This window comes from Phocoena phocoena, chromosome 10 (genome assembly GCF_963924675.1).
Source record: "Phocoena phocoena chromosome 10, mPhoPho1.1, whole genome shotgun sequence".
In the NCBI taxonomy this organism is placed as follows: domain Eukaryota; kingdom Metazoa; phylum Chordata; class Mammalia; order Artiodactyla; family Phocoenidae; genus Phocoena; species Phocoena phocoena.
Window position 1 is genome coordinate 91,647,472 of NC_089228.1, and position 17,164 is coordinate 91,664,635.

The 17,164-nt window shown below is 39.1% G+C and overlaps 1 protein-coding gene across 1 annotated transcript in view; it reads left to right on the forward strand.

The window, feature by feature from the left end:
• KIF13A (kinesin family member 13A) overlaps nt 1-17,164 on the forward strand; it is a 215,293-nt gene that overhangs the window by 129,402 nt on the left and 68,727 nt on the right. Inside the window, exons 5-9 of the mRNA XM_065886006.1 lie at nt 4,347-4,439; nt 5,299-5,479; nt 8,184-8,271; nt 15,894-16,028; nt 16,712-16,824. Of these exons, the coding sequence (XP_065742078.1) occupies nt 4,347-4,439; nt 5,299-5,479; nt 8,184-8,271; nt 15,894-16,028; nt 16,712-16,824 (610 nt within the window). The remainder of the gene's footprint in view (nt 1-4,346; nt 4,440-5,298; nt 5,480-8,183; nt 8,272-15,893; nt 16,029-16,711; nt 16,825-17,164) is intronic.

Genomic DNA, 17,164 nt, shown 5'->3' on the forward strand with positions numbered 1-17,164 from the left:
AAATGACTTACTCTTTCAGAGTGCTACCCTCACCACCACCACCCCCATCTCCTTATTGATCACAGTCCATATCAAGGCATTGCAAGGATTCAGCAGTATAGAATACGGAAAGTGCACTGCAAACGGGGCAGTTGCCAAAAATTTACTTTTTTTCTTCTTAGCAGCATAAATAATAAAAGTATACAAGTTAAATAGGTTAATTCGTATCCTATTTAGTATCTGCAGTAATTTGGAAACAGGCCAAGCTGAAATTCATTCTTGTATTTTTTTATATCCTGGAGCATTCTTTGATCATTTTTTGTTTTTAGTGCAATTTTAGTATACACACCCTGGCTGGTGGTGGTGTTGGTTTTTTCACCTGACACATCATAAACCTATTTCACGTAGCTCTGTAGCATTCATTCTTGTTTTTTTCAGTTAAGGATCTTCGGTTTTAAAAGATGATTCCTACCAAGGAAAAAGAAGACTTGTGATTTGCCCTTGCAAAAACACTGAGAAAATAATTCCTCATAATTCCAGCCTACTCAGCATCAGAAGCAGAAACCAGAAAGTAATCCATTTCACTACCTGATAAAAGAACAGATATAAATCCTTGATTGGTTAATGACTTCAGGCTCTGTGAAGCCAGGGTGAAAAGCTCTTTGACCACAGTGCTTCTCTGCAGTTGAGTCCTTTCATCAACTCAAGCTCTTGCTTTTTTCCAAGTTACTAAATATGAATCAAAATCATGAATTACAGTCAGGATGTTGGACCTAGCCAAGTCTTAAAGCATCTTGTCCCCATCCTCACCCTACTCCCTTTATGGGGGCTGGTTAACCAGTGTGGAAGATCAAACGAGATTACTCCATTCATCTGTTTGTGCCAAGAAAGTGGTGTTTTTTCAATGCCTTTGATGGCACTTGGGTCCTGGCTGAGGACCACCATCAATTCTCACAAGGCTGAGCACAGGCTGTGTTTAATTCCCCATCTTCTGCACTACAGGGCTTAGGTCCAGATTTAAGCCTGTGTTTTGGCATAGGCCTTGGGAATACATGTGGAATAAGGAAGGTCCTTTGAGAAAACACGTGAGAAGAGAATATCGATGTGTATCAAAGATCAGCAACAGGATGGGTCAGATATTTTCTTAGCACAAGACTCTATCATACTTAACTATAACATAAAAGCATCTTTTTATTGGACTATAGTTGATTTACAATGTTGTATTAGTTTCAGGTGTACAGCAAAGTGATTCCATTATACATATACATATATCTGTTCTTTTTCAGATTCCTTTCCCATATAGGTTACTACAGAGTATTGAGTAGAGTTCCCTGTGCTATACAACAGGTGCTATTAGTTATCTATTTTATATATTGTAGTGTATATGTGTCAGTTCCAATCTCCCTATTTATCCCTCATCCCCCTTTATCCCCTGGTAACCATAAGTTCGTTTTCTACATCTGTGACTCTACTTCTGTTTTGTAAATAAGTTCATTTATACCTTTTTTAGATTCCACATATAAGTGATAATCAGGATATTTGTCTTTCTGCATCTGACTTACTTCACTCAGTATGACAATCTCTAGGTCCATCCATGTTGCTGCAAGTGGCATTATTTTGTTCTTTTTTATGGCTGAGTAATATTCCATTGTATATATGAACCACATCTCCTTTATCCATTCTTCTGTCGATAGACACTTAGGTTGCTTCCATGTCCTGGCTATTGCAAATAGTGCTGTAGTGAACATTGTGATGCATCTTTTCGAATTATGGTTTCTCTGGGTATATGCCCAGGAGTGGGATTGCTGGGTCATATGGTAGTTCTGTTTTTTAGTTTTTTTGAGGAACCTCCGTACTGTTCTCTGCAGTGGCTGTACCAATTTACATTCCCACCACATAAAAGCATTTTTGAAAGTGTGTCTTCAGTGGATAAGAATTTTGACAATACTTTATTATCCTCCGAGTTTATGTGTGTGTGCACATACACACACATCTTTAGGTAGTCTTCACAACAAACCGTATTTTTAGGAAGCCTCTTACTGTTATACCCTTTTAAAAAAATCCACGTATTTCACTAACATGTTTTAAATGCCTCTTCGGTAGAAGTCCATAGTTGAGAAATAATGTTATATAAATTTGGTATATTTTCTTCTGATCCAGTTTTTTCTTTTTTTTACTTTAACACATGTAGATATTACACATACTATTTGACATAAATTTTTACATTATATGTACAGTCTGAACATGACTTTTTTTTAAAACTCAACAATGTTTCTGAATTCTACATTGTTTACACACATAGATTTGTTTTGCTTGTTTTTTTAAACATGGTGTGTAATATTCCATCATATAAAATACATTTTACTTATCTACTCCCTTACTAATGGGCATTTAACTTGATTCCAGCTTTCAGTATTATAAATAATGCTGCCATGAACATCCTTTTACAGGGGTCTCTTGTGGGAGTGAGTCTCTAGGGCAGATGCCTCACAGTGGGTCAGAGAGCCTGGGCATATTCCTTTTTCTTGGTGCTGTGAGGTTTTCCTTGGAATGGCTGCATTTGTTTATTCTCCCACCAGCAGTTTATGAAAATACCTATTTCTTCAATCCAGCTATATTTGATACTGTCAAGGTTTTTTTTTTTTTTTTTTGCCAGCCTAATGATTGGAAATATTATTTCTTTTTCTTTTAAATTAAATTGATTGATTAATTTATTTTTGGCTGTGTTGGGTCTTCGTTGCTGAGCCTGGGCTTTCTTTTCAGTTGCGGCGAGCAGGGGCTACTCTTTGTTGCAGTACACAGGCCTCTCATTGCGGTGGCTTCTCTTGCGGAGCACAGGCTCTAGGTGCACGGGCTTCAGTAGTTGTGGCACATGGACTCAGTAGTTGTGGCTCGTGGGCTCTAGAGTGCGGGCTCAGTAGTTGTGGTGCACGGGCTTAGTTGCTCTGCAGCATGTGGGATCTTCCCGGACCAGGGCTCGAACCCTTGTCTCCTGCATTGGCAGGCAGATTCTTAACCACTGCGCCACCAGGGAAGCCCGGAAATATTACTACTTGTTTCATGTTTACACTTTTAAGAGTCCCATTCTGCAACCATGATATGTCATAATATAACAAGAGACTGCTAAAATCAGATGCATCAAAGAAAAACATAAACCCAAAAGCTTATGTTCTATTGCTTTATTTCCAAACGTAAAAGGAATTGTCATTTGGATAAAAAGATTAAACTGGGGCTTCCCTGGTGGCGCAGTGGTTGGAGGTCCGCCTGCTGATGCAGGGGACATGAGTTCGTGCCCCGGTCCGGGAGGATCCCACATGCCGCGGAGCGGCTGGACCCGTGAGCCATGGCCGCTGAGCCTGCGCGTCCGGAGCCTGTGCTCCGCAACGGGAGAGGCCACAGCAGTGAGAGGCCCGCATACCGCAAAAAAAAAAAAAAAAACCAAAAATTAAACTGACTCATTCTTAGACAAACATTTATTAAGCATTTTGTACTAGGCACTAGGATTACAAAGATAAACAGATTATAGTCTGACATCAGTCAGGGGCTTCTCATTCCAGTAGAGGAAAGAGGTACTTAAAGCAGTAGCTTCTGCACAGAGGAAGGAGAAAATCACTTTAATTGTCTTAATGGTGGGGACTGAATGTTAGAAAGGCACCAATTTCAAAGGGTAGTAAATGCCTCGTTAAGTGTTTAAAACGATTTTCACACCTTAATCTTTAGCTGGGCACTACCGTAGTGTAGATGGTACATGACAGAACTCCCCCAAGAGCCACAGTGAGCTGTAGACAGGCTCACAGACGGGAACCTGTCCCCAGATCCCCGCTGGGAACACAGGTGAGAGGTGCCTGTGCCCAGCACATCCCCTCCACCAGCGGTGAACAGTTGCTCAGCATCTGGCACGGACTTAGCACCGTGCTAGGGGCAGAGGTGCACACACATACCAAGATGTGGATGATGAGGTTCCTGCTTATCAGAAGCTCAGAATCCAGATGGGGAGATAAGACAATTTGTGTTGAATGACGCTTTCATACTAACTCAGGAAAAGACTAAACCAAATTCAAATGATGCTTCCATATGGCCCACAGACAATGGACAGGAAGCTTGAATGCCTAGAGAAATGTCTTAGAGGGAAACAGTTGGTAGACTCATAAACAGATCCAGGTACTGAGCTATAGTGTAGAAGAGTAGATAAGCAAAATTGTATACAATAAGTTCTTTAATCCACAGCCCTACACATAGTAGATATGCAATACACTTAACATCTTTTTGGATTGAGAGAATGTGTTAATGACTGGGGCTCGGTTATTACTACAAATATGTCAAGAAAAATCAGTCTTTTTAGTTTTTTTGTTTGTTTTGTTTTTTAGGTCAAGAAGTGGTTTTCAAGTGCCTTGGGGAAGGAATTCTTGAGAAAGCCTTTCAGGGGTATAATGCTTGCATTTTTGCATATGGACAGACAGGTAAGTAGCCACTTACAGTCAGTGATATTAAATGTGCATTTCTTAAAACATAGATATAGAAAACACTTTGGGAAACCATAGAAAAACGCTTCTGACTTCACGGGTTTGGCTGAATTAGATGATCAAAAGTAATCTTCATTTTGAAGGTTTGACAGTTGTGGTAACTGAGTAATTTTAGTGTTATGAGCAAAGCTAGTTTTAAACTATTAGTGTCATTTTCCTAAATTATAATTTTAACCTGTATTTGAACTAAGAAAATAATTACCAGTTTCTCGGTATAAATGTTATAGCGAAAAACTGTAGAAAAACTCTTAGTATCGTCCTCTTAGTATCATCTAGAGGACTTCACCAGGATAGTAAACAAAAACAGGCTAGTGGCTCAGCCATTAGCCCTCTGAGCCACCATCATTTCAATTATAAAGTTGGAATAAATCAATAAATCATAACAATACTGCCTATTGTCACATCACAGGACAATTAGGGGAATATATATCAAAGCACTTTCACAAATGTGAAATATTGATATTTTGTGGGTAAAATACTGTTAATGTTACTTGATGGTGATATTTGATATTTACCATGTGTACTTTTAAAGATTACATATTTGTAGTGCTTACATTTGTACGTATCCATCTGTAAGAGAGGTGCCCTCTGGGTCTCACAGTGAAAGTCAAACTGGAGGCCGTGAGTATAATAGAAAGAATAGTAGCCTTGGTGTCCAAGGGACTGGCCTTTGGGGGCCAAATTGTCCGCTTCTGCTGTGTGACCTTGGCTGCTGTGTATGAAACACTTGTGTAGCTGAAGCATTACAGTTTGCTTCCTCTTCCATCCTCCTTTCTTTCTGCTTGCCCTTCTCCAGGCTCAGGAAAATCCTTCTCCATGATGGGCAATGCTGAGCAGCGGGGCCTCATTCCAAGGCTCTGCTGTGCTTTATTTCAAAGGATCTCTCTGGAGCAAAATGAGTCACAGACCTTTAAAGTTGAAGTATCCTATATGGAAATTTATAATGAGAAAGTTCGGGATCTTTTAGACCCCAAAGGGTAAGTTAGTGGTTGAAATTAACCTTGTAGTAGGGGTAATAATTTTAAGTGATCCTGAAGTTAAAGTTGCAGGTGAGTATATGTATTTGTGCCCTTGGTTGGTACTCTAGTTTCAGTTCATTTACTGAGAAATCATCAGCTTCTCAAAGCCTGTTGGTATATCTAGTATTCATAGTTTATCCTATATTCGTGTATAAAGTTGCTTACATATGCCATTTAAAAGGATGTTTTTACTATTTTGTTATTTTTGCCACTATGGTTTATTCATAAAAATTGAGTTAAAAATGACACATTGTTCCTTCCATTTATGTTGGAAAGTAGCACCTCTAAATTGGAGGCAAAGTGGTTGAAGGTTTCAAATGACCCAGCCTAAGCAAGTCATTCTTTTCCAGGGATGTACACTGGAATCACTTGGGAGGCTTTTTAAGGATATACTGGCCTGAGCCCCCGCTCTAGCGCTTATGATTCAGTAGACCCAGGGAGAAACCCAGGCATCTGTATTTTTTAAAAGCTAGGTGGTAAAAACCAGACGAGTTTGTTTCATAGAGGAAGGAGAGGGCCATTTACCTTTTTATTAATTAAAATTTTTATTGATTTAAAAATAATATATATAAAAATTTAGAAAGTAGGTAAATGTAAGAAGAAATAAAAATGACCTATAATTCCATCACTCAGAAATAACTGCTGTTAACGCTTTGGTGCATTTTGATCCTGTGTTTCAAATCTATGGGGTGGATGTGTGGTATGCGTGTTTAGGTTCTTCTCTAAATACAATTCAATATCCTGAATTGTTTATATAACATGATGAAAATATTTTTAAATGTTTTTAGCAGCTGTATAATCAAGGGTATAATTAGAGGCATAAGATAAAAATTATGGTTGGAAAGGAAGTGACCCAATCATCAGAAATAGTTTTAGTTATTAACTGTTTAATGCATATGAAAGAACATTTATGATATATGTAAGGTTTAAAGAATAATAAAATCAATGACTGTCCTACTCACCGTTTGACTTAATAAATGGAACATGACTGATATTTTTGAAGCCACCTGTGTGCTCCTCTTTGATACTGTTTCAACTCCTACCATTCCTACTATTACGAATTTTTTTTTTTTTACTATTACGAGTTTTATATTTCTCATTATCTTCCTCCTCTTTAAGAGTTTACACATAATTTTGCACAATTTTTAACTGTGTGTAAGTGGCATCATAATACATGTGTCCTTCGGTGACTTGCTACTTTTCCCCTCAATGATTCATTCGTTCTGATATATGAAGTAATAACTTATTGATTTTTACTGCTCTTTAGTATTCCACTGTATGATTATACCATAATTTATTTATTCTGTCTCCTGTCATTTGTGTGGTTTCCATTTTTTACCACTACTGTGCTGCTCTGAGCATTCTTGTACATTCCTCCTGGTGTACAAATGCAGGAGTTTCTAGGGAATACATCCAGAAGTGGAATTGTGGGTCAGAAGCTACAGCATCTTCAACTTTGGTACTGCGAACCTGTTTTCCGAAACGGTTGTACCAGTTTACACTCCCACCAGCAGTGTACAAGAATCCCAGATGTTAGACACCATCAGAAGCACTTGATATTGTGCTAGATTTATTTTTTCTTGCTCATGAATAGCATTAAAGAATCTCTGGTTGTGCAAACAGACTGAGCCGTGTTCTGAATCCTTGGGCATCAAAGCAGCTCTCTTGAAACTGTGCACTTGGTCTGCCCTTGTTTAGAGTACGGCAGAATTGCTTGTTGTCACATTGCATTCTTCATCCTTAAAATAACGTTAGTAAAACCTACTTTGTGGAATTGTGAGATTAAGATTAAGTGAGATAACTGAGAGGTTCTTAGGGAACAACGTCGAGACTTCGGGAAGTGCTCATGCTTAGTTTCTTTTTTCCACACTTGAGTGATGCCAAGCATTGACTCTTGATTTGAAAAGTGATTAGTATCTGATGAAAAAGGTGACGTATACAATATGGCTATAATATATATTATAGCTTTGCTTTTCATCTCAATTATCTATTGATAAGCTCTTCACATGGGTCCCAAACCAGGATTGCCATTTAAAAATTCAAAAGAGCCGTAAAATCTTCACCAGCAGAGCCAATTCTCAATATAGGATAAATATCAGTAACTACAAACAGCTACTATACTATAACATTACTTTCTGTATAAAATGGTCAGCATAGAAGCAGCTTAAATCAATGCTGCTGATCTGAAAAGGTAAATTAAAACACTTTAATATTGTTCGCTACTTGCTCAAAACCTTAAGACATTACTTACTGAGAATATGCTTATTTATAGAATAGCCTGAAGGTTAAATTCAATTCTGGCATGTTCTTTGCTTCATTTCCTTTTTTTCCCTCCTCCCACATGAAATTGAAGTTCATCTACTAAAGCAATTTGGCCTAACGTAGTATTCTGTGTACTGGCTGTTTAATTTGGGAGTAGAGATAGAATTTTTTAAATAGTATGTTACTTTAAATAGAAATCAGTATAAAAGACATTCCTCATAAGGAATGCTATTTTGCTAATCCAAATAAAATAGCTTTTAGAATACTTTTTGATTGTTAAAAAAAAAATTCCTTTGAAATTGCAATCTTAGTTTCTGAGTACTTTTAAAAGTACTTTCTTTTTAGAAACAAAAGCTCAAGTTGGGTCTGACTCATTCATTCCTTTTTCCTTTCTCCAAAGGAGTAGACAGTCTCTTAAAGTTCGAGAGCATAAAGTTTTGGGACCGTATGTAGATGGTTTATCCCAACTGGCTGTCACTAGTTTTGAGGTAAGTGCCATTAAAAAAAAAAAGTCGTTTAAAAACGGACAGTAAATTGAAGTATATAGGTAATGTTGAATATACTTTTATGTGAACGCTTTATAGCATATTGATGCCGTTCATGGTCTCAGAAACCCAGTATTAACCACCGCAAACAGAAGGAAAGGGCTTTAGTCACACTCTTCAGCCTGCTTGGTTGTGAGGGGTTTGCAGTATTGTTGGGAGGCCCAGTGTTTTGAGATTGCTGAATATTTTCACTAACAGCACTCTGCTGAAACAGTTCTCCCTGAAGTTTCCAGTGACGTCCTTCTGGACAGATCTGCACAAATGTAAACAGTATTTGGTAGTTATTTCAACCCTTTCTCTTTGACAGGGTCTCCGGCCTTAGTTTCCATTACTTTTCACTCTTCGGGTTCTTCTGTTTTTCTGAATCGATCCTCCCTCCATTGACCCGTTTCCTTTTCCTACTCCTTGACTTTTATGCCTTCTCATGTCCTGGCTCTATGTTTTGTCCCTATTTTTATTGTCATTACTTTGGAAATCCCATAAAAGAAACTGCTGTCTGTTGCTGAAGAATACCGATGAATAAATGAATGAGCAAATATATCCTTCCACTTAGAAGTGCCATCTGTGTGTTGTGTTTGTCTTTGCATCATTTCAGACTCAGTAGGACTAAAATTAATCTGCGAGATAACTCTCTCCAGCCATTTAAACATAGACAGTTCTATTATTGCTTAGATCAGAAATAAAGTGCAGTCATTACTTTGAAAACACTGAGATCCTGAAATGAATGAAGACCCCTCTGGCATGAAGGTGCTAAGTCAGCACTTCTGCTAAGGTGCCTGGCTCGTAGCTCAGTGTTATAAGGATCAGTGTCTGTCTCCTCCTGTTACTCATTAGTAAGAGCTGGGGAATTTGTGATTTGCATTCAGCTCTGCCTCTTATTAGGTGTGGGAAGAGTTATTTGACCTCCATGAACTTCAGTGTCCTTGTGTGTAAAATCAGGAAAATACTTATTTTATAAAGTTCATTCATCAAAAATTGTTTAAGAGCCATAGGTTCTGGGTGTCCTAAAGCAGGTGTACAGAGACGAAGAAGGAAAGTTTCCTGTCCTGGGAGAGCCACGGTGTTGGAGGAGGGAGGCAAATAATCAAGCAGTAGAGAGCTTTGCAGGAGAGTTAGAATAAAACAAGGTAACTACCGTTATTGAGTATCTGGAATGCTCAATAAATATTAGCTCTTTTCTCCTTAGTAACTTGCAAAGGGAAAAATAGGTACTTAACAGAGGAGGAAGACGATTGCAGGATGGAAAGAATGGGGGAGCGGTGGAGTCAAGATGGTGGTGTGGGAAGACGCGGAGTTAGCGTCTCCCCACAACTTGGGTGCCTGTGTGCCACTGGTGGGGGACTCTGACGCACAAGGAGATGAGAGGAACCCCAAAGTGAACCAGTAGGATGTAGGGGGACTGAGGGGGGAGGAGAAGTGGAGACCAGACAGGATCGGCACCCCTGAGGCTGGGGAGATCAGGAGAGGCAGGCAGGAGGAGCCATCCAGGAGGAGTGGGAGAGGAGTGGAGGGTGACTGCCCCTCCCACTCGGGCACAGGGAGCCTCCTGGGCTCCCAGGTGAGGTCCCCTGCCCTCTGAGACCAGGGGTGGGGGGCACACCTGGGACCCTTCTGTTCTTTGAGCCTAAGCCCCACCCCCACCCCCGCCAGCTCCCAGGGCCTTTTCCAGTCCTGTGGGTCCTAAGCATTGGCCCCACCCACCACCCAAACCTTGCCCTTGCTTAGGCCCCACCCTCTACAGCCAAGGCCTTCCTCCCCCCCCCCGCTGCCCCCCTTTTTTTGGCCGCCCTAGGTGGCTTGCGGGATCTTGGTTCACAAGCCTGGGTTCAGGCCAAAGCTCCTGTGGTGGGAGCTCTAAATCCAAACCACTGGACTAACAGAGAACCCCAGACCCCAGGGAATATTCATTGGAGTGAGGTCTCATGGAGTTCCTCATCTCAGCACCAAGACTCAGCTCTACCCAATAGCCTACAAACTCCAGTGTTGGAAGCCTCAGGCCAAACAACCAGTAAGACAAGAACACAATCCCACTAATAAAAAGAAAGAACAAAACCAAAACCAAAATGAGATGGCAAAAAAATATGTCACAGATGAAGAAGCAAGGTAAAAACCTACAAGACCAAATAAATGAAGAGAAAATATGCAATCTACCTGAAAAAGAATTCAGAGTAACGATAGTAAAGATGATCCAGAATCTTGGAAATAAAATGGAGGCACAGATTGAGAAAATACAAGAAATGTTTAACAAAGATCTAGAAGAACTAAAGACCAAACAAACAGAGATAAACAACACAATAACTGAAATGAAAAATACACTAGAAGGAATCAATAACAGAATAACTGAGGTAGAAGAACGAATAAGTGACCTGGAAGACAAAATGGTGGAAATAACTGCCGAGGAGCAGAATAAAGAAAAAAGAATGAAAAGAATTGAAGACACTCTCAGAGAACTCTAGGACAACACTAGATGCAGCAACGTTTGAATTACAGGGATTCCAGAAGAAGAAGAGAAAAAGAAAGAGACTGAGAAAATATTTGAAGAGATTATAGTTGAAAACTTCCCTAGCATGGGAAAGGAAATAGTCACCCAAGTCCAGGAAACACAGAGAGTCCCATATAGGATAAACCCTAGGAAAAACACCAAGACACATATTAATCAAACTAACAAAAATTAAATTCAAAGAAAAAATATTAAAAGCAGCAAGGGAAAAACAAAAGATAATGTACAAAGGACTCCCCATAAGGTTCCAGCTGATATTTCAGTGGAAACTCTCCAGGCCAGAAGGGAGTGGCAGGATATACTTAGAGGGATGAAAGGGAAGAACCTACAACCAAGATTACTCTGCCCAGCAAGGATCTCATTCAGATTTGATGGAGAAGTCAAAAGCTTTTCAGACAAGCAAAAGCTAAGAGAATTCAACACCACCACACCAGCTTTACAACAAATGTTAAAGAAACTTCTCTAAGCAGGAAACACAAGAGAAGAAAAAGACCCACAAAAACAAACCCAAAACAATTAAGAAAATGGTAATAGGAGCATGGTACTGATAATAACCTTGAATGTAAATGGATTAAATACCCCAACCAAAAGACACAGACTGGCTGAATGGGTACAAAAACAAGACCCATATATATGCTGTCTGCAAAAGACCCACTTCGGACCTAGGGACACATATAGACTGAAAGTGAAGGGATGGAAAAGGATATTCCATGCAAATGGAAATCAGAAGAAAACTGGAGTAGCAATACTCGTGTCAGATAAAGTAGACTTTAAAATAAAGACTGTTACAAGAGGTAAGGAGGGACACTACATAATAATCAAAGGATCAATCCAAGAAGAAGATATAACAGTTATAAATGTTTATGCACCCAACATAGGAGCACCTCAATACATAAGGCAAATGCTAACAACCATGAAAGGAGAAATCGACAGTAACACAATAATAGAAGGGGACTTTAACACTCCACTTACACCAATGGACAGATCATCCAAACAGAAAATAAAGAAACACAAGCTTTAAACAACACAATAGACCAGATAGATCTAACTGATGTTTATAGAACATTCCACCCAAAAGTGGTAAAATACACTTTCTTCTAAAGTGCACATGGAACATTCTCCAGGATAGATCACATCTTGGGTCACAAATCAAGCCTCGGAAAACTTAAGAAAATTGAAATCGTATCAGGCATCTTTTCCGACCACAATGCTATGAGATTGGAAATTGATTAAAGGAAAAAAACTGTAAGAAACACAAACACATGGAGGCTAAACAGTGCACTACTAAATAACCAAGAGATTACTGAAGAAATCAAAGAAGAAAGTAAAAAATTCATAGAAACAAATGACAATGAAAACACGCCAACCCAAAACCTATGGGATGCAGCAAAAGCAGTTCTAAGAGGGAGGTTTAGAGCAATACAGTTTCACCTCAAGAAATAAGAAAAATCTCAAATAAGCAATCTAACCCTACACTTAAAACAGCTAGAGAAAGAAGAACAAAGAAACCCAAAGTCAGTAGAAGGAAAGAAATCATGAAGATCAGAGCAGAATTAACTGAAACAGAAATGAAGAAAACAATAGCAAAGATCAATAAAACTAAAAGCTGGTTCTTTGAGAAGATAAACAAAATTGATAAACCCTTAGCCAGACTCATTAAGAAAAAAGGGAGAGGACGCAAATCAATAACATTAGACATGAAAAGGGAGAAATCACAACTGACACTGCAGAAATACAGAGGATGATAAGAGACTACTACAAACAACTATATGCCAATAAAATGGACAACCACGAAGAAATGGACAAAGTCTTGGAAAGGTACAATTTTCCAAGACTGAACCAGTAAGAATTAGAAAATATAAACAGACCGATCACAAGTAATTAAATTGAAACTGTAATTAAAAATCTTCCAACAAACAAAAGTCCAGGACCAGATGGCTTCACAGGCGAATTCTGTCAAACATTTAGAGAAGAGCTAACACCAGTCCTTCTCAAACTTTTCCAAAAAATTGCAGAGGAAGAAACCCTTCCAAATTCATTCTACAACGCCATTATCACCCTGATACTAAAACCAGAAAAAGATGTCACAAAAAAAGAAAATTATAGACCAGTATCACTGATGAACATAGATGCAAAAATCCTGAACAAAATACTAGCAAACAGAATCCAACAGCACATTAAAAGGATCATAAACCACGATCAACTGGGATTTATCCCAGGGCTTCAAGGATTGTTCAGTATACGCAAATCAATACAACACATTAACAAGTTAAGGAATAAAAACCATATGATCATCTCAATAGATGCAGAAAAAGCTTTTGACAAAATTCAACACCTGTTTATGATAAAAACTCTCCAGAAAATGGGCATAGAGGGAACCTCCCTCAACATAGTAAAGGCCATATATGACAAACCCACAGCAAACATCATACTCAATGGTGAAAAACTGAAAGCATTTCTACTAAGATCAGGAACAAGACAAGGATGTCCACTCTCGCCACTCTTATTCAACATAGTTTGGAAGTCCTAGCCTCAGCAGTCAGAGAAGAAAAAGAAAAGGAATACAAATTGGAAAAGAAGAAGTAAAACTGTCACTGCCAATGACACGATAGTATACATAGAAAATCCTAAAGGTGCCACCAGAAAACTACTAGAACTAATCAATGAACTTGGTAAGGTTGCAGGATACAAAATTAATGCACAGAAATCTCTGGCATTCCTATACACCAACAACAAAAAATCAGAGAAATTAAGGAAACACTCTGATTTACCATTGCAACAAAAAGAATAAAATACTTAGGAATAAACCTGCTTAAGGAGGCGAAAGGCTTGTACTCAGAAAACTATAAAACACTGATGAAAGAAATCAAAGGTGACATAAACAGATGGAGAAATATACCGTGTTCTTGAGTTAGAAGAATCAATATTGTGGAAATGACTGTACTACCCAAAGCAATCTACAGATTCAGTGCAATCCGTATCAAACTACCAATAGCATTCTTCACAGAATTAGAACAAAAAATTTTACAATTCATATGGAAACACAAAAGACCCCGAATGGCCAAAGCAAACTTGAGAAAGAAAAATGGAGTTGGAGGAATCAGGCTCCCTGACTTCAAATTATACCACAAAGCTACAGTAATCAAGACAGTATTGTACTGGCACAGAAACAGAAATATAGATCAATGGTGCAGGATAGAATGCCCAGAGGTAAACCCACACACATATGGGCACTTAATTTATGACAAAGGAGGCAAGAACATACAATGGAGAAAAGACAGCCTCTTCAATAAGTGGTGCTGGGAAAACTACCGTTATATGTAAAAGAATGAATTTAGAACACTACCTAACACCATACAGAAAAATAAACTCCAAATGGATTAAAGACTTAAATGTAAGATCAGACACTATAAAACTCTTAGAAGAAAACATAAGAAAACACTCTTTGACATAAACCACAGCAAGATCTTTTGTGACCCACTTCCTAGAGTAGTGGAAATAAAAACAAAAACAAATGGGACTTAATTAAACTTAAAAGCTTTTGCACAACAAAGGAAACCATAAACAAGACAAAAAGACAGCCCTCAGAATGGGAGAATATATTTGCAAATGAAACAATAGACAACAGATTAGTCTACAAAATATACAAACAGCTCATGGAGCTCAATATCAAAAAAACAATCCAGTTAAAAAATGGGTGGAAGACCTAAATAGACATTTCACCAAGGAAGACATATACATATGGCCAAGAGGCACATGAAAGGATGCTCAGCATCACTAATCATTAGAGAAATGCAAATCAAAACTGCAATGAGGTGTCACCTCACACCACTCAGAATGGCCATCATCAAAAAATCCAGAAACAGTAAATGCTGGAAAGGGTGTGGTGAAAAGGGAACCCTCCTGCACTGTTGGTGGGAATGTAAATTGATACAACCACTATGGAAGACGGTATGGAGGTTCCTTAAAAAACTAAAAATAGAATTACCATATGACCCAGCCATCTCACTACTGGACATGTACCCTGAGAAAACCACAATTCAAAAAGAGACATGTATGTACTACAATGTTCATTGCAGCACTATTTACAGTAGCCAGGACATGGAAGCAAGCTAAGTGTCCATTGACAGATGAACGGATAAAGAAGATGTGGCACATATATACAGTGGAATATTACTCAGCCATAAAAAGAAACGAAAACTGTAGTTACCTGTAGTGAGGTGGATGGCCCTAGAATCTGTCCTACAGAGTGAAGTAAGTCAGAAAGAGAAAAACAAATACCGTATGCTAATGCATATATATGGAATTAAAGAAAACAAAAAACTGGTAGTGATGAACCTAGTTGCAGGGCAGGAATAAAGAAGTAGACCTAGAAAATGGACTTGAGTACATAGGGTGGGAGGGCAAAGCTGGGGTGAAGTGAGAGTAGCATCGATGTGTATACACTACCGAATGTAAAATAGTTGGCTGGTGGGAAGCAGCCGCATAGCACAGGGAGATCTGCTCGGTCCTCTGCGATGACCTAGCAGGTGGGATAGGGAGGATGGGAGGGAGGCTCAAGAGGGAGGGGATATGGGGACATGTGTATGCATATGGATGATTCGCTTTGTTGTGCAGTAGAAACTAACACAGTATTGTGAAGCAATTATGCTCCAATAAAGATCTATTAAAAAAATAAAGGAAAATAAAACCTCTGTTGAGCACAGGGAATTCTACTCAATACTCTGTAATGACCTCTATGGGGAAAGAATCTAAAAAACGAGCAGATGTATGTATATGTATAACCGAATCACTTTTCTGTACAGCAAAAACTAACACAACATTGTAAATCCAACTATACTCCAATAGAAATTTTTAAAAATAAATAGAAAGAATGGGGGAGACATTTCATCCACTAGAAAGCACTGAGGGAGTGGAAGCTCGAAACAGGCTCTGTGGAGGAGAAGCAGGAGGTTTATATGGAAGGGTGGTGACAGATGCGTCATAATGAACACATACGCTTGATGGGCAGGATGCTGTTCTTGGGTTTTTTGCTTCTAATATTTTCCCTCTGCTTTTTCTCCAGGATATTGAGTCATTGATGTCCGAGGGAAATAAGTCTCGGACGGTAGCCGCGACCAACATGAATGAAGAAAGTAGCCGCTCCCATGCTGTGTTCAACATCATCATCACACAGACGCTGTATGACCTACAGTCTGGGGTGAGGGATCGGGTAGAACCTTCGGTAGCAGTGAAAGAGCTCTACCTTCATGAGTGAACTGTTTCATGACTGGATTCAGCTCCTGAGAACTTTATGCCAGCTCTTCTACTTACTAGATGAGCTACTTTGCTTACATCATTTAATTTGTTAGGTCTTACTTTATATATAACATTTTTAAAAAAATTGGATTCCTTGTATAAACTCCCTAAAGAACGTGATGATGTCACCGTACAGCTTTTACTATGTATCCTTTCATACTGAAATTCCCCTAAAAACAACTGGGTTTACTTCATAGTCATTAAGGGATATTAAAGAGGAAACCGCCGCAACATTTAGCCTAAAGAAAGCTTTTTCAAAAAAAGAAGAATTTGACCTGAATACGGGGGAATCCTCATGTCCTGGTATGTTCTCATAGGTGCATAAAAGCTCCAGCTTTCTGACTGTATTCTGGAAAGCCCAGTGCACTTGCTTCCCAACTACAAAACAAAATGCCACACTGCTACGCCAACCTAAATTTTGCCCGTGAAACTGCTAGACCAAGAGCTCTTCTTACAATTTAAGATCTTCTTGAGGAGTATGCCTTGTTGTAGCGGGATGGCTTTCGTTGTGGTGCTGAGATATATGTAGACGTCTGTGTGGTTTCTGCACTCATGTGTGTCGTATCTCTCGTTTCTCACGACTAGAATTCGGGAGAGAAAGTGAGCAAGGTCAGCTTGGTGGACCTGGCGGGTAGCGAGAGAGTGTCTAAAACGGGAGCTGCGGGAGAGCGACTGAAAGAAGGCAGCAACATTAACAAGTAAGAGGCTGGTGCAACTCCCGCGTTAAACTGGAACACCCCACCCAGCTTCTTGTGTGCCTGGGGGACTTGTCGCATTACCAGGGGTCAGATGGCTCTGATCACAGATGGTTCAGAGTCTGTGTAGCTTTAATGAACTGGGTTGAAGAAGAACATTCACCTGCCTCTATTGAGATGCATGAGGTTTAGTAAAATGCCTCAAACATTGTACAAACACCCAGTGTATCACTGTATAATATCGTCTTAGGTGAACACAAGTTGCAGTTTTGCAAATCAAATCATATCTTAAATTTAACTCGAGGAGCTTATTCTGAAGAGAAAATCTGCTTTGAATCCCTTT